General features: G+C 37.9%; 1 protein-coding gene across 4 annotated transcripts in view; it reads right to left on the bottom strand.

Annotated features, from left to right (window-relative positions):
* LOC124110641 (glutamate receptor ionotropic, kainate 2-like) overlaps positions 1 to 17,037 on the bottom strand; it is a 178,485-nt gene that overhangs the window by 109,600 nt on the left and 51,848 nt on the right. Inside the window, exons 1-2 of one of the 4 annotated variants that reach the window (XM_046469996.2) lie at positions 7,071 to 7,211; positions 4,535 to 4,897 (exon numbers count right to left, since the gene is read on the bottom strand). In XM_046469996.2, the coding sequence (XP_046325952.1) occupies positions 4,535 to 4,631 (97 nt within the window). In that variant the 5' untranslated portion in view covers positions 4,632 to 4,897; positions 7,071 to 7,211. Of the gene's footprint in view, positions 1 to 4,534; positions 5,438 to 7,070; positions 7,212 to 17,037 lie in introns of those variants that run through there. The other 3 variants (XM_046469988.2, XM_046469977.2, XM_046470002.2) reach the window with 3 other exon arrangements.

Raw genomic sequence — 17,037 nt, 5'->3', positions numbered from 1 at the left:
TGTGAAGGTATTCATTTATAGATTGAAGATAGTGAGGTCCGTTATTGATGTTTACAGGAAACGGATTACGCGAGCACAGGAATTACTTACCGATCGATCGTAGATGAAGATACGCCTTAATCGTAGAATAGATATGAACGTAATTTGTGTACACGGGCTAAATTTAGGTATTAGCAGGAAAATGTCAAGTACGTATTCATCATTGAAGTTAAAAAGCGGTGTTGCAGATGGTAGTACATGCATTCTGTACTGTAGTATTAAAAATTCGATAACACAGTGTCTGTTATCGCCATCCGATTGATCAAGCGTTGAAAACGTGCCTGACTTGACTGTTACGTGCACACCTTGATAATCACTATATTTGAAGTGTTTTCTTAATGAAATGACAAATGACAAGCACAGATTTATAATACATCATTCAGCATATATGATACATGTTTCTTCTGCCATTTCGTACGTAAAGCAGATTAAAAGACTTCTTCGAATCGTCAAACAAAAACCGTTTAAAATGATGAATTTACGCACACATAATTTGGAAGTAAATCGATCTCAAAATCGTCGGTATGTTATTGTTACAGTAACATGTTATTGTCATAGTGATATTGTAAGTGGTATATTCAATAGTCCAGTAGAGTAAACATTTACGGATATATCGATACATATTCATATACTTGCGCCAGAGAAAAGATACAACAACAATTGTGATATTATAAAGTTAGGAATCAATACATCATGTGTGAATTCATATTTCCTTAATTTAAAGCCTGAAAATAATACGGAATAGATTGTAATTATCATGTTCCATTTGAGACTGATGTTTGACTGTGTGTTTTGCATGATGGCCATAATACACTTGGGCTTTCAGCAGCTTAATACACAGCTGTGGTAGTCAGATGGACGGAGCCTAGGGTCAAAGAAAGGCCTATGTTCAAAGCTTTTAAGCCTGCGGGAAATTTCTTTTTTCACCCTATTTTGAGACAACTGTAGATTCGCAATTTAAGATTGCTTTTTAGCTATAATACATGATGTTTTTTTGTCATTAATATTGATTTACGTCATAAAACGCTATTTTACCCAACAAAGACATTGTTAAAATCGTGTTTCCAATTTTGAATGTTATGTTTGAGTTGGAACAGATGTGACGTAAAATTAACACTAACGGCCAGTTGTCACCACATAAAATATACTGCGTACTTTTACATGTGAGCATTCTTAAAGGAAATCAAGTCTCATATATTTTGAGCAAGCAAATATGCAAAGAACTGGGAGATGAGAATGACTTTAGTCTCGGAGGTGATGAATAGACATCGATCGCAGGATTTTGAAGATTTATCGCCCAATTGCGTTTAGGCCCCAGGATGAATCAACTGTTTTCAGCGCCACTGCGACCCCCTGCGAAGTCCAGATCGGCTACAGTTAGCTGACGAAAAACAGATGGCCGCCTCAAACATTCAATCAGCAATATTCAACTTAAGACTAATATGAGTTATTTAAAAAACTCGGCACTTGTGTCTTTCGCAAACTTAGCTTGGGGGTATATCACATGCTGTTTTGGCTGATCGATCACTCCGCTATAACCCTGGCCTATTATAACAAATGTCGTTACAGCATCCCTAATGGATCTCGTGGAACAACAAATTTGGCATTGTGTCATTATTTAGCTAAACTGATCGCATTAGTGTGTTACCAATGTAAACAAATGTTACCCTTGTAACAATATTTCATAAATAAATAACTTAATTGCTATTTTTCGTGTCATTATTTGGCTAAACTGATCGCAATTACAGTGTTACCATTACAAATAAATGTTACCCTAATGACACTATTTAATAAAAAATTAACCTAATTGCTAAATTCCGTGCCTATATTTGGCTAATATCATAGAAAAATGTTAACCTTATAACACTATTCTCATCAATTAGTGAGCTTAGTTTCAATATTCTGTAACTTACAGGCTACATAAAAATAGTTTTCAACTTGAATTCATTAATTTAATTTAGAATATGCTAATCCTAGCATAATATACCTTTATTCAAAAGTCATTTAAAAACACTTGTCATGCATTTTCTGGGGGTTTTTTCAGCTTGAGTGACGAAAAGAAGACACTGTGTGATGCTAGAACAATATCATTGTTGTGGTGGTATCTCTGTTCATTAAGGTGCGACACGATATATGTATACACATTTTTATAACTAACAATGACTTAACAAATTCATAAGTCAGCACTTATGTCCCAAGGACGACATCGCTACGCCGAAACATGATTGAAGAAATGCAGTTTATTTCTCTCTTAATTTAAAAAAATATGGCAGAGCGAGTGAGTGAGTAATTGTACCCATGTAGTGATCGAGTGAGTGAGTATGGTTTTACGCCGCTTTTAGCAATATTCCAGCAATATCACGGCGGGGGACACCAGAAATGGGCTTCACACATTGCACCCATGTCGGGATTCGAACCCGGGTCTTCGGCGTGACGAGCGAACTCATTAACAACTTGGCTACCTCACCTACTTCATTATGAATGATGTTATGACAATATGTTATCATGTCGATAAACTGAAACATAATACATCGTTTCACCATCATACAATGACATATCGAGTTTCAGCATCATACAATGACATATCGAGTTTCAGCATCATGCAATGACATATCGAGTTTCAGCATCATACAATGACATATCGAGTTTCAGCATCATACAATGACATATCGAGTTTCAACATCCTATAATACGCTTTAATTAAGTTATAAACACTATGAAACTCAATTGATGAGTAATACAAGTCCACACTTGTTATCTATAATCTTAAAACGAAATCATATTATGTTATCTGTTTATGTTTCATTAGGTTCGGCATAACGATGAAAGCAAGCATGCATTTGGAGCATATGGTTATGCATTATGCATACTCCCCCGCTTACGGTCATATACATAACAATCGTCATGCATGTAAGCGCCGTGAAATATTCTAAGTCGTTCATGACTACATCATACTGCAAGAGATGCCCAAACTTGACCTTTCTCCGCCAGTGCTCGCCTGCATAGTCTATAACATTGACATTCACACGTTTCCCTTCTCCCACGTCATTTTCAATTCCTTCTGATTGGAACAATCAATATTTCATTAGTTTTTCATACCGATCCATTATTTTCAGGAAAAGCATTTGAGCATTTGTTCGGCCAACAAACCATGCACTGACAGTGCCTCGAAGGATAAAACTATTGCTTCCCCCACGCATCTGGAAAGACACATATCACCTCTGTACCTTTGCCGTGTTTCTTTAGAAAACCGATAGCTTTAAACTCAAAAACAGATAGAGTTTCCTCAGAGATTTCTCAGTCAAGGAATAATATTATTTTTATCGTTGGCGTTCATCAGGGAATATTATTTCCACATCAACTTCAACATCTGTCGACGTTGATATATTTAAACCAATTCAGGAGACAACATTGTATTACTAATGTGACGTATGTGTGACTGGATAATAATGTATGAAACATGCAGATGCGTGGCTGTAGTATTACAGTGTAACACAACGTAGAATGCACAATCAAAATTACATTATTGTAACTCAATTTTCAAAACCATCTTTCCGTACAAAGTAACGTTGACCAGATTATGCATTGACATATACATGCACTCAAGTAATGGCATTGTTATGAATAACATTACATGACATACACAAGATACACAAAACTGGCATAAATGAAATATTCATGAAAACCCAAAGTCATAAACTATTCATGAGTCAATCATTTCTACAAAAATTAAAACGAAAACTATTTGGAAGTGTTGAATACCACTGAGAGTTCTAAAGCGTGTTATCCGCCATCCCAGCCTGCTGGTGAACACTCTTCATGATATAATTGAGACATGGGGCTCCATACCAGATCAGCGACTGATAGCAGGGGCCTATTATGACACTATGAACCAACAGAATAATGTTATGAAACATCGGAAATGACAATTGCATGGTTCTAGTATTGCCCTGTGGTATTTAGGACTCGGTGTAATGCTTGGGCTCATGACACGGCTGAGCGGATCGAGCTTTAAACGTTTCGTTTCATAATAATAGCGTTTGTGCCACAAAATTGAACATGCGTCTCGGTATGGAAATCCCCATGGCATATCTCTGACCTGCGATTTATAAGCTGTACACAAACGCAATAGACCTGGGCTTGATTCCAATAAAAGTCTCATCTAAAAAGGCTGTAATGAATAAATGCAACTTCTTGATGTGTGCCGATGACTTAATATAAGAAAATTTATCACTGGTATACATATCGAAGATATCACTTCCACTTACGTTCATTTGAGCATTGCCAGTGTAATCGGAACATCGTACACACCTTTAATTAAAATATATAGGTTTTCATTACAGAGCGATGTATCATATTGATTTGTTTATTATACAATTAAGCCTAATACACACTGTACCAAATTATTCATATACGATAGTTTCATTTGTGTTTTAATTAGATATCACACGCTCTCGTTAAACGATTACCTCCGATTCAGCAATATACGACTTACCTATTTTGATTTCTTGTGGTAGACAACGAACACACTGTAGCAGTGACAACCCCAATAGAAAATACGTGGTAAGTCTTCTCCTGTGCCGATGGGTCATGTTAATCACCCACAGAACGCTGGACCTCGATGGCTAACACGAAGTCGCTGACGCCACATAGAAGGAGAAACACACACAATGTAGTAGCAGTCCGCACAAGTAAATTTTCCCACTTTTTATCCGTAGTATTTCTTTCTAGTTCTCCCATATCAGTAGAAGAGAACGGATCGTAGACTCAGACGTTCTCCATAATAAACACTGGTCCTAGTCCACTCCAGATCTGTTGATGGACGTCGATGGACACTAGCCTCTTGTCATTGCTGAACCTAGAGAAACAATGAAATGATATTTAATTGATTTCTGAGGTGAAACTGGTAGTACAGTACAGAAGTCCCATAAGCTTAGGATCGTCAAAGCGAGCATGCTTCAATACGACTGTGGGCACATGGGTAAACGGACGAGTCCATTGATCGGCCAAGTTGGATGCAATCCAGTGTTCAACAATTATCACATACGTAAAGAACACAAACAGATGAGTTTTGAGTTAAGGTACGACACGGCGAGATGTAGATGGAACTGCCGGGCAGGTTATTGCCAAACAGATCCCATGCAGGCGATGCGACGAGATGCTGGTAGTCCAAGGGTCAGAGGATGCTGTATGTAATTGGTTGGACTGTGGTTATCAATAGAGAGCCATCAGATGAGACATTGACGCGCTCACAGACCCAGAGTCTATCGTCAGTCACGCTACAACTGGCGGGGGTCTAGCAGAACAAGCTCGCTACCTTAACTTATCGAAGGTTTAACAAGAGTGGAGAGATGGGGAGGAACACCACGCTCGATGAGCGGAGGAGAGCGAACGCTACGGCTGGAGTTGCTGTAGCCGGCACGCTATCATCTGATGTTCATTATACGCCAATGCCAAACGCTGATACGAAACACAGAATCTCCACAAATATTTGAGGAAAGACGGATCAAGGTGACAAAGATCCAATTAGGACAGCCGAGGTGACCGAAGGAGTAGATGATTGTTTATCATTATATTGTGTCCATAACACGCATGTGTTATCTAACATTCGATAGAACATGTGTACCTGTAACTATATAGATATAGAGGTGTATCTTACCACATGCTGTCGGGATATATATTCCATGTCAATCGGCCTTGGCATAATGGATTTATGTTTCTGTTACAAAGATAAAATACACATGTTTGTGAAATACTCACGTAACTCGATATATAGATCTAGACTACGCAAATGCATTCATTCACATAACAATAAACATATACATAATTCAACGTGGTGATTTATAACGCATTCATTTAACTGAGAAAATTCTGATTTTATTACGACGTCAGTACTGGAAGGTGACGCAGGTGTAAACTATATATCCTATATTAACGAGTTATATGAGACACCTACGAGTAGCCAAACTCACAAAATTACCAAAATGTTACTCAAAACTTTTGAAATTTCATGCTTTTTGTAAGTCGTATATAACGTTAGAAGTAATACTCCAACTAATACAATTATTTATCTGTCGTTAAATGTCACATCGTGAAAATTGGATTTTCAGATCATTACTTTGAACATTGGCCTAACTTTGCAATAGATCTAATTAGGTGAGGCCTTCCAAATCGTTCATCCCCGAGCCATCCTGATAGACGCCAATTCTATCATTATGACATTTAGTATACAGGCAATACAGCCCTAATTTAGGCCCAATTTAAGCTAAACTGTCTTGTAGACAGTTGTCCCTTATACAGGATCTACGTCTAGACAAGGGGATATTGGGTTGGCTTAAACACCATCTATAACACTTTTATTCACCCTTTAATTAATTGTTATAGAGGTGCCAACGTACTTGTAGCGTTCATGCGTTTCTCGTGGATAATCTTCCTCTATTATTGAGTTTACGGGATAAATTCATTTGTCCATGTAATAATACAAGACGCTTTAGATAACAGACATATTTATCGTTTACAATTCCTCCCAAAGAGGCCGTATCTTTTCTTTCATGAGAACATTTGTAGTTGTGAGAGGTAATACTTTGACGTATTGTTTACATGTAAATATGTACACAGTTTTGAATCGTTACATGTTTGAACAAAACACGCCTTTACAATTTATATGCATGACATTGTGTAAGTAACACTTGTTCGATATAAATGCAAATTTGTTGTTAGTGAATCATACACTGTGACATCAAAGGCGTTAACATAGTTGACGTCAAATCGTAAAATCAATACGAATTGTTATGCTTAAACACTGTTTCAGAAGAAAAACGATAAATGTTGAAGGCATGCGTCAAAAATGATTGTTTATCCCATGTGAAGTTAATAAAACGTTAAAACTCCACATGAAATGTCATGAATGGTCGACAGACATACATGAACAAGTATTCCCTATAAAACAGTATCCATGTCTTGTGAATTGAGTATCCGGGCCACTTGCTTGCGAAATGCGTACTTCAATTAGTAGTGGTATCCTAGATTACCTGCTCGACAATTGTACGTCCTTGTGCAAAGCATCATTATCCAGTAAAAGAGAAACCAGGATGCCCTTTGAGTTAACAACTCTGCCGAAGAGCACGGTTTCGAAGTTGATAAATATTCTGTATGCTATGACGAACCCTTCGCATGCCTGTAAACCAATAGACAGCAACGAGAACTCGCACCATCTCAGTGCTAACACATATAGTAACCTGTATCCAAGGCACCAGCATCCGCCAGCACAGACTCAGCAGGAAATCTTACCTCCACAAGATATCAAACAGACAGCATGTAAATTAGGGTTACGACTCCTTACAATACGGAGAAACGTGAGTGCATATTCTTCCAGTACCGCGAAAAAGAAGGAAAGTGCGTCCGAATTTTTCCTACGTTAGAGACCTGACGAGGGTTAAATTAGTTTACAACCGCTTTCGTATCGATTACACCACATAGAGAGCCAAATCTACGTAAAATGATATAAAACTCCGTCTCTTAAATCAAGTTACATATGGAAATGCTATCAGTAGCTATCGACAAGGTGACGCTCGGAATTGACAGTTAAGTGCTTGCCTAGATGCACTGTCTCCTTCATATGGTTTCGGCTCTCTAAACGTAGTCAAGGGAGATGCGAAAATGTGTTAAGAACGGTTTGATTTATGACGGTAATCCGACTAACTTTGGTATATATAGACTCTTTGTATATTTTGAGATTGTACGGTAACCTTCAAAATGGTAACCAGTTGAACACAAAATAAATCGGCTTTAAAACTCAACTTCTCAGTTCACACAAAAAACAGAAGGTAGGAATTAAAACAATGTGTACTTACATTCTATTAAATATAACTTGTCTTGGGTTTGCAATGCGGTTGATAATTGAATGTACTAACCTGCTTATAGGTTCACGCTAGAACAGATATGTTCTTGTACATACAGGAACAAAGCGTTATGCATATTCATGATTTCCAATAAATGTCAGAATGACGAGTTAACGATACATTATCCATCTATTATTGAGTTACGAGCGATATTTGTGCTTATAGAATATACTAAGCAGCATTAACGCACCGTCATTTCTTTAAATCGAGATATTTGAAAGACAATATTCCTACATGGACCAGACATTCAGCGAACATTCATGATCGCATGAAAAATCAACACGACCTGTTTCGCAACAAGTTAATATTTTCATATAATATTCATTTTAAACACCTAGGGATGTTTTGCGATATCAGAAACCCACATGGGGTTAAGCATATCGTAACGCCAGGGTGATAAAGATTGTATCATTTACATTTTGACATTTCCCATCGATTCTATTTGAACTCATAACGTGTCACAAAAACAAATTTGATTTTTACATTATGTTGGTGAAGATGTGAACATGGCATGGAAAAAACAAAAACATGGGAAGTTTTTGTTTATCTCTTTTAAGCATGTATATAATTAAAACAATCTAAAATCAATATAAAGATAAAGTGTATGTAGTCATTGGGAGATCATTCCATGCGAAGGCATGGCCATCTGTATCGACAGTTAAACATGACCATTACAAGTATCAGATGACACAGTGGGGTGTATAAATGCAAATGTCAAGCTACAAAATGAGATTTGCGTTGTTCTGTAGTGTGGCTTGCTGTGATATAATCTCAAGGGACAGCGACAAGTACATTAGAATTATCCAGTGATGTAAAATTAAAGATCAATTGAGCATAACATACAGAGCGCTTCCTGTATAGAGTTTCAACTGATCACGTTGGATCACGTAAGCTAGATGGGGACAATAGTGTGCACAGATTTGAAGCAACGTGTTATGTTAACAATTTGCTTGAGAAATGAGAACACTGAAGTTGAAACAATATACTGATAACTTGTTCGGAGACGTACACATTATATATATATATATATATATATAATGTGTACGTCTCCGAACAAGTTATCAGTATATTGTTTCAACTTCAGTTATATATATATAAAGAGAGAGAGAGAGAGAGAGAGAGAGAGAGAGAGAGAGAGAGAGAGAAATAGAATTTCGTAATTAGTCTCAAAATTCAGACAAGAGGTCACCTGTTTTGCACATAGTATGTACATAGAGTACTTTATGCGCGAGTGAGTGAATGGTATTTGACGCCGAAGTATTATTCCAGCAATTTTCCAGTTGTCACGGGTGTACGATGGCATCATTCGATCCCTATTTTGACAGTCTGTTACGACAAGCTGGAGGTGCTTGGGACCTACTTGGCCAGGAATATACAGAGAGTAGAAGCATATGTACAGGTATTCTTTTGTTACACTTCCTATTAATAAAGCATATTCATTGTTAGAGATTATAGTTAGAATAGGGTTGCTGATCGAATCATTTACCATTTCGTGATCGACCATTACCCGAATTTTACTTTCATCCAGAAAAAGAAGTCCCAGAAGTACATTTGCACGATAATGTATAATTCATTAGCCCAAACATAATACGTAAATATATAATTTCTCTGCGTTTGCACAAACAAAACGTTCTTTGCAATATCTTTAGTGGCCTCCATATATTTCCTGAAACTTTTTTTATTTCCAAATAAACATCGAGAAGGTAATTTGTAGACCATATAGTCGCACTTTGTATATTTAGATACACAACATCTCCCCTGCAGGGTTTAAGTTTGTCAATTATTTCTCCATCTGGGCACTCATATGTAGGAATGATTACAGTTAGGTCACACTGACCCTACTGACTCTTCAGTCAAAGTGATGAATGCTTTGTTTTGCTCATCTGTGTCCGTGTGCATATATGTTACATGCATTCAAAACAGACGCAGCTTCGCAGTCATAACATCATGGCAGGAACTCAAATAGCATGTCACTGACAATCATTGTTCTTTCAGGAAACGAAATTAATGGATGGCTTTCGTTGATTGAGTAGGTATCTAATGCAACCTAAGCGCAGAGACTTATAAGTTCCACAAATAGGACACAACAAAATAACATAGACTTATGCCAATTCGGTAACGCAAGTAATATATATATATATATATATATATATATATATATATATATATATATATATATATATACTGAACCGCAAAAAAACGTCACCCCAAGTAACATTGCATGAAAAGTTGTCATTTAAATATCGGGGTAATTTTTGGCAATGTTTCTAAAATTTTACATTACCTTGTCCGTAAAAATGAAATTTGATGTTAAAAAAAACCAGACGACAATAAAACCGATCGCCCAAACGCATCACGGCAACGGCCATGGTAACCTGATGCACGTGAGTTCCGCCGGGCACATTGAAATGCACATGCGTTCCCCCATTTCTTGCCCTATAAAAAATCCACCCTGATCGGATAACATTCATTCCTTATTGAATTTCTACCACATGCCAAGACTGACAAGAAATCAGTGACACCAAGCCCTTGGACGATTGCAAGCTTGACAAACCGCCCGGCAAGTAGCCAATGCATTTCAAGTCCACGTACGGACCCATATACAGGCTCCAGCAACTGTACCAGACGGTACAGATGACCGACCACGTAGTGGAAGACCAAGGGTCACCACCCGAGATCAGGATCGTCATATTGTGCGACAGCATCTTCAAGATCCCTTTGTCACTGCTGCGGAAACTGCTCGGCAGACCATGGGGACACACCAGCGACACATTAGTGCGGACACCGTGCGTCGACGATTGACGGGCAGACACCTCCACTGTCACAGGCCACACCGAGGACCCATTCTGAAACCACGTCATGGCCGGGACCGTCTTCAGTGGGCAACACAGCACCAGCATTGGCGCCACAAGCAGTTGAGAAGAGTCCTCTTCTCAGACGAGAGCCGTTACTCTCAACAGCAGATGGCAGACGACGTGGGGAACGTTATTCGGATGCTTGTGTTGTTGAGAGAGACTCGTGGGGTGGTCCGAGTGTGATGGTGTGGGGTGGAATTGGTCTTCACAAAGGGTCGAACCTGGGGTCTTCCAGAACAACGTTCCAGGGAGAGGCAATAGTGTCACAGCAGCACGGTACATTGGTCAAGTCTTGAGACCACATCATTACATCATTTGGCACGTCGCCGCAACCACGGGTTTCAGCATGATAACGCCCGTGCCCACACTGCGAGAGCAACGAGAGACTTCCTCCAGCAGAATGGCATCAGAACCATGTAGTGGCCTGCCCTCAGTCCCGATTTAAATCCCATTGGGACGAGATTCAAAGACGGCTGAATGACGTCCGACCAAGGCCGACAACTGCAGCTAAACTGCGTCAGGCGTCCCTCAGAGAATGGGCTCAAGTGCCAATGGCCTTCATCAACCGCCTCATACATTCCATGTATCGACGTTGCACGGCAGTCATCAATGCACACAATGGACACACGAGATACCGACTTGTGATGCCATTTTTCTCAGAGATATAGACTAGTGTGGTGTTTCACTTTAAGAACATTTGACACTTTCATTTCAACCTTGGTGATCAGTTTCGCTAAGTTTTATCTTTTTAATATGTCTCAAAGCATGTTTACAGTGCTTGGACAAATAAGGTTTCTCATATCTCTATCCATGGTGACGTTTCTCTTACGGTTCAGTATATATATATATAATAATTAAATAAGTGGAGTAAGATTGAACACAGTTATAATAGGCTAGCGCTTTCAACTCGTACCACGTACGAGTCTCATCAGGCCATAACTGAATAACGGACATGAAGTAGTAACATATAGTTACGTGACGTCATAACATTTAGGAAATTATGACGTCACAATACCAAGGTGACAATGGACAAATAACTTACGACTTTACATTGTGCCTGAGAGTTAGAACTTTACTGTGCTTTATATATATATATATATATATATATATATATATATATATATATATATATATATATATATATATATATATATAGCTGAACATAGTTAAGAACTGCCTTCTATATATTTTATAACATATTCAGTCAGTTTTTTAAACATGTATTAATTTCTTGAGGACATACCCATTTTTAAATGAAGACACAGAAATCGAGTATCCGATTACATGTTTTTAAAACTCTCCGATTGCTAAAGCCATTTGAGTATGTTTTCAATTGATAGTCCTGCTTCTTTGACTGTGACCTTCTAGAATAACAGAAATGCTGTCGGTTACAGATTGGACATTACCATAAATAAGATCAGTGTCATGTATAGATGTTTCATGGAAGTTTATGATATGTGACCCATCGGGAGAAACAGGACCTGATAGGTGCTTTGAAACAATTGTGCTGTGACGTCATAAAAATGAACGTTTGACGTAAACTTACCTCCGTAAAAAATGGCCATGTGAGCGGACAGTACAAAACATATTTTATTTTTCTTTCGATAATGTCATGAAAACATTAATTCCAAAACATTTCAGCATACATGTCTACGTTCAATTAGTCAGCCATCATATCTAAAACCTGCAATTGTTAGTGTACATAAACAGTTTTAAGTCTGAAAATGGTACTTTGCAGAAAATGAGTCCAAATGTTTAATGTTATGTATCTCTGTGATAAACATAAATTGAAGCTTGTGAATTTTATTTTTGTGTTCCTTAGATACTGTAGTTTTAAAATATAATGAGGAGTCAAAATGTGATTTTTCACCCATAAGGTCTCTTGTCTCATAGTTGGTCACATACATGTAAAAATATGAAAACTGTTGCTTAGCTTCCTTACAGGTGAAGATACATGTTTGGTAACAGAGCCAGAATTATCATATCTGTTTCTCCTCGTTGATATTTGGTTCTTCGTTCGCTGGTAACAAGTGGCGAAAGGCGAACAGTGAGTGAATATGAATATATTTGATTTAACGCCACTTGTGCAAATACTCAACCCATACAGAGGGGCTGTATATGCTGAAATCCGGTTTTTCAGGATCAAACATTTTAACCACAAAGCTGTCAAACCGTCTTGGTGAGACGAAGATCGAGTTTAAATTATTTATACTTGCATTTGATGATAACTGTTACCAACACGGCTCCATATAGTCTTTTAAAAGGAATTAAAATCACGAAACACGTTATTCGTTATTAATGCATTGTCGTAATTTTTGCTAATTCATGATCAGATCTTTCCATAAACTTATATTCATGAACTTGGATACATAGATATCAGTGCACGTTTTCATTACGAAATTTACTATAATGACATGTTGGCCCGGAGATGCATCACACACCATGAACACTCAAGCACAAGCGACACTCAGGTCTATTTAGCCAGATTCTAATCACAAAAGGATACAATAACTAAGCACTTATAGTGTTCTGACATAGCCCCATACCGAAAGGACAAGAAAATTTACTAATGACTTTGAAATCGTACCTAGCCAGCTGAGAATGTCACATGAATCATCTTCAAGATAAGTTGGTTTCTAAGTCACGCAACAAAACATAGGAAATCAATAAAAGTACTTAAAGGACTTAAGCTGCATAGAACATATGTTGGATATCGTTGTGCAGCTTCCTATATGAAAATCTTCACGTTTCACTAATTGAGAAATGACAACTTTAAAAGCAATCGTGTCAGTTGTTGCATAAAGATAAAGTCTCATATCTCCTGGGATATAATGTTTTCAATTGACCACTTAAAACGATGATATTGGACACAGCCTGCAACGGAAACCAGAAAGAGAACATTCCTTCGGTAGAATATCGCGATTTAAAGTGCACAGTGAAGCATCCCACTGTTTTGGTTATATTAGATGTTTACAAATTGCCCTGATAAACGTCTGGTTATAGTTAATGGATCACAAAATGACAATTATGATCGATTTTTTAACATTGAACCATTAGTAATTGGAGAAATATGTAGAGTATTCGTGCTAAAAATATCAGTGGTGCATTTGACAACGTTGCTGTATGCCATTGCTGTTTTAGTTAATAAAGATGTTTAAGTAGCTAAAACATATCTCTAGATCTTTCTACGACCGGCAAAGCTTCAATCGAAGCACGTTCCTTCTATTTTAGTGACACTTAGTCTTCAAATGGCTTTCTTATTGACAATATAAGGTAATTACATCAAATTAGTTTATTGTCATACGTAACCAGAGATTTGAAGCAGTCTGTAGCTACTAAAACTGAGGATTTGAAGGGTTGAGTTGCAATGATCGTAGAATATAAGCACCCAGACATACCTACGAATGGCCAATTCATTTTGCCTCAAAAGAAAACAATCGGAAATGAGTTACACAACATTGAAATCTATATCTTGATGTAATTTGTCTCAATATCGAAGCTGGTCACAATGAAGCACAGCACCTGATATCACGTTACATCATATTAAAAGCTGGTTCAGTATTTCTGGCTTGGCGATATAACATCACACTAGTCTTGTTTCTCCTATCAAATACATGACACATTCCAACTGTAAAACATAGGTTTTCACAGCTTTCTATGTTAAGTTCCCAAATAAGAAGTGTATATGTATGTTACATTATTTGATAAATTATGACCAAGTGTTCCTCATTTTATTCTTTGAAATTATTCAATGGAATGTCATTTGACCAGTATTTTTCCCCTTGATTAGGTATTATACAATGTGAATCATCTATACGAGGGGTGGCGGAAAATTCTGAGAATAACCAAGAAGGGTGTACATGTATAGTACACGCTTAATAAATTGCATGTATTAAGTACAATACTTTCCCTGCTTACAGGCTTGCATTCGAGACAAATACACAAGCAGGCAGCATATTTCTGCAGGCATAAGAGTGGCTAGGTGTTTTCTGTTGATAAAAATTTACAAAATGGGCTACTTCAACTGAAAGGGTTAACTCTAACAGTCACCATTGTGGACATGGTCTCAACATTAGGGGGTGATGCTCCTTCTTTTGTCATTGTTTAGAGGTGAGGTGAAATTGGTTTTTATGATAAAATACATTTTATGATTATGAATGATCGACATGTCTCATCACACGTAACATAGCCAATACAGAAGGCACCTTTCATGGGAGAGTTGGGATTATTCTGAAGTATGAACTGGGCATGACAAAGGTTTCAGCACGCTGGGTTCAAAGGCGTCTGACTCCTGATCATAAACGCTCCATGTTCATTATCTCTCGTGAGAATGTACATCGTACAGGAGCAGAGTCAGCTGACTTTGTTGAGCAATTTGTAAGCATGGATGAGTCTTGGGTTAACCATTATCAGCCAGAGAGTAAACAACGGTCAAAGCAGTCGGAGCATCTAACGTATCCTCTAAGAAGGAGGCAAAGTCTGTTCCATCAGCTGACAAGGTGATGGCTTCGGTTTTCTGGGATTCCAAAGGAATCCTACTGGTGGACTACCTCCCGAAAGTTCAGACCATTATTGTCGATATTATGCTGATCTGCTTTGACAACGGCGTTCAAACATTAAAGCTAAGCGTCGTGGAAAACTCAGTAAATGTGTGTTGTTCCTCCAGGACACTGCACGGGTGCACAAATTTTGTCGCCATGGCTGCAATACATGACTGTAGCTTTGAACTAATTAAACATCTGTATTCACAAGATTTGGCACCGTCAGATTTCCTTCTCTTCCCAAACTGTATGGAAGCCATTATGCACATAATGATGAGGTCATTTCTACTGTAGAGGACAGTTTACACCACAAGGAGGAATCCTTCTGTACCAAAACATAGTCAGCCGCAAACCCTATCTATGCAGCTTGGAGCAGATTTTCAGTCATCCCTCGTATATTACTTTTTTGTATATCAATAAAATCCCACAGCATAACTAGATCCGTAGAACTGCTTCAGACAAAAGCTACCATTAAATACGCAAGCGAATACCCTTGATGTACTTTGGAGCAAAAATATAGTTCTTATGCATTGATGTAAACTTCGGCGTTGTCTGAGATACAAATCTCCAGGGTTAAAATGACAATTTCAGTGTGGCTTCTTTGTAATTACACATGTGATTTCTACACGTTTTCACATCTCTTCCTATTAGCAAAACTCGCGACACATCCATTGTACCATAATACAAAGCTAGTTCCCCACCACCTGCATAAGAACCGTACAGACAGCTTTTGTCCATCTTTCACTACTCATAACAATTTAGTCCCAAGAGGAAGGCTGGAAGGACATTAATCCCCCGACAATCGTTGGCGTATTCATGGCCTGAGTGTGTGGCTGGTACATAATACATGTCTCTAGGGCTGCACAACACAACAAGCAGGGGAGCGTGGTGCTTTTGGAGAAACCTTGAACCGGATAGGAGTTTGCAATCAGAACGAATTCCTTCAAAATGTATCTCACGCTTATGACGTATGTGACAATTGTAACATAAAAATAAATATACATAAATCACTGAAATGACAAACTGAATGTTGTTAATGAAAAGGCAACAGGAGACGTCCTTGTAGAACATTGTCAACATGTACGTGCAAATGTAGTTGCACAGAACATTCATAACAAGCTAACTTTACTTTTATTACCGGAATTGAACTACACATCCATCACTCACGTATTTGTGAGACCATATGCTTGACTGGATCATCAGATAATCTTGGAGGCAGACATGTGTTCGCTTGTCACTCCGAAGACACTGGGGTCGACTCCCCACATGGGTACAATGTGTGAAGCCCATTTCTGGTGTCCCCCGCCGTGATATTGCTGGAATATTGCTACAAAAGGCGTAAAACAATACTCTCTCACTCACTCACTCACTCACTCATGGTGGCAGAAGCAACTTTTCAAACATTTCACAGATCATTGGCTCTGTGATCACTGACTTCCATTTATAGTTTTAATGTTACGTATACGAAAGTGTTATAAAATGCACTTGCTGTAATACAAACTGTAAAGATGCCATCTGAATTAATTTTTATGTGACTGGCGTTTTTCAGCAGCGATTGAATATTCGTGACAAACCACTAAATGCAACGACATACAACTTTCACACTTTTATCTAGTTCCTTGTCAGACGATGAAAAACTCCCCTATGGATATTAATTGTTTTAATAGTACGGTACATTTTTAATTGCATATTGACATATAC

Source organism: Haliotis rufescens, unplaced genomic scaffold (assembly GCF_023055435.1).
Source record: "Haliotis rufescens isolate VD_foot unplaced genomic scaffold, xgHalRufe1.0.p SCAF_5, whole genome shotgun sequence".
Classification (NCBI taxonomy): domain Eukaryota; kingdom Metazoa; phylum Mollusca; class Gastropoda; order Lepetellida; family Haliotidae; genus Haliotis; species Haliotis rufescens.
The sequence above is the reverse complement of the archived record's forward strand: the minus strand, read 5'-3'. Positions and strand labels throughout refer to the sequence as shown.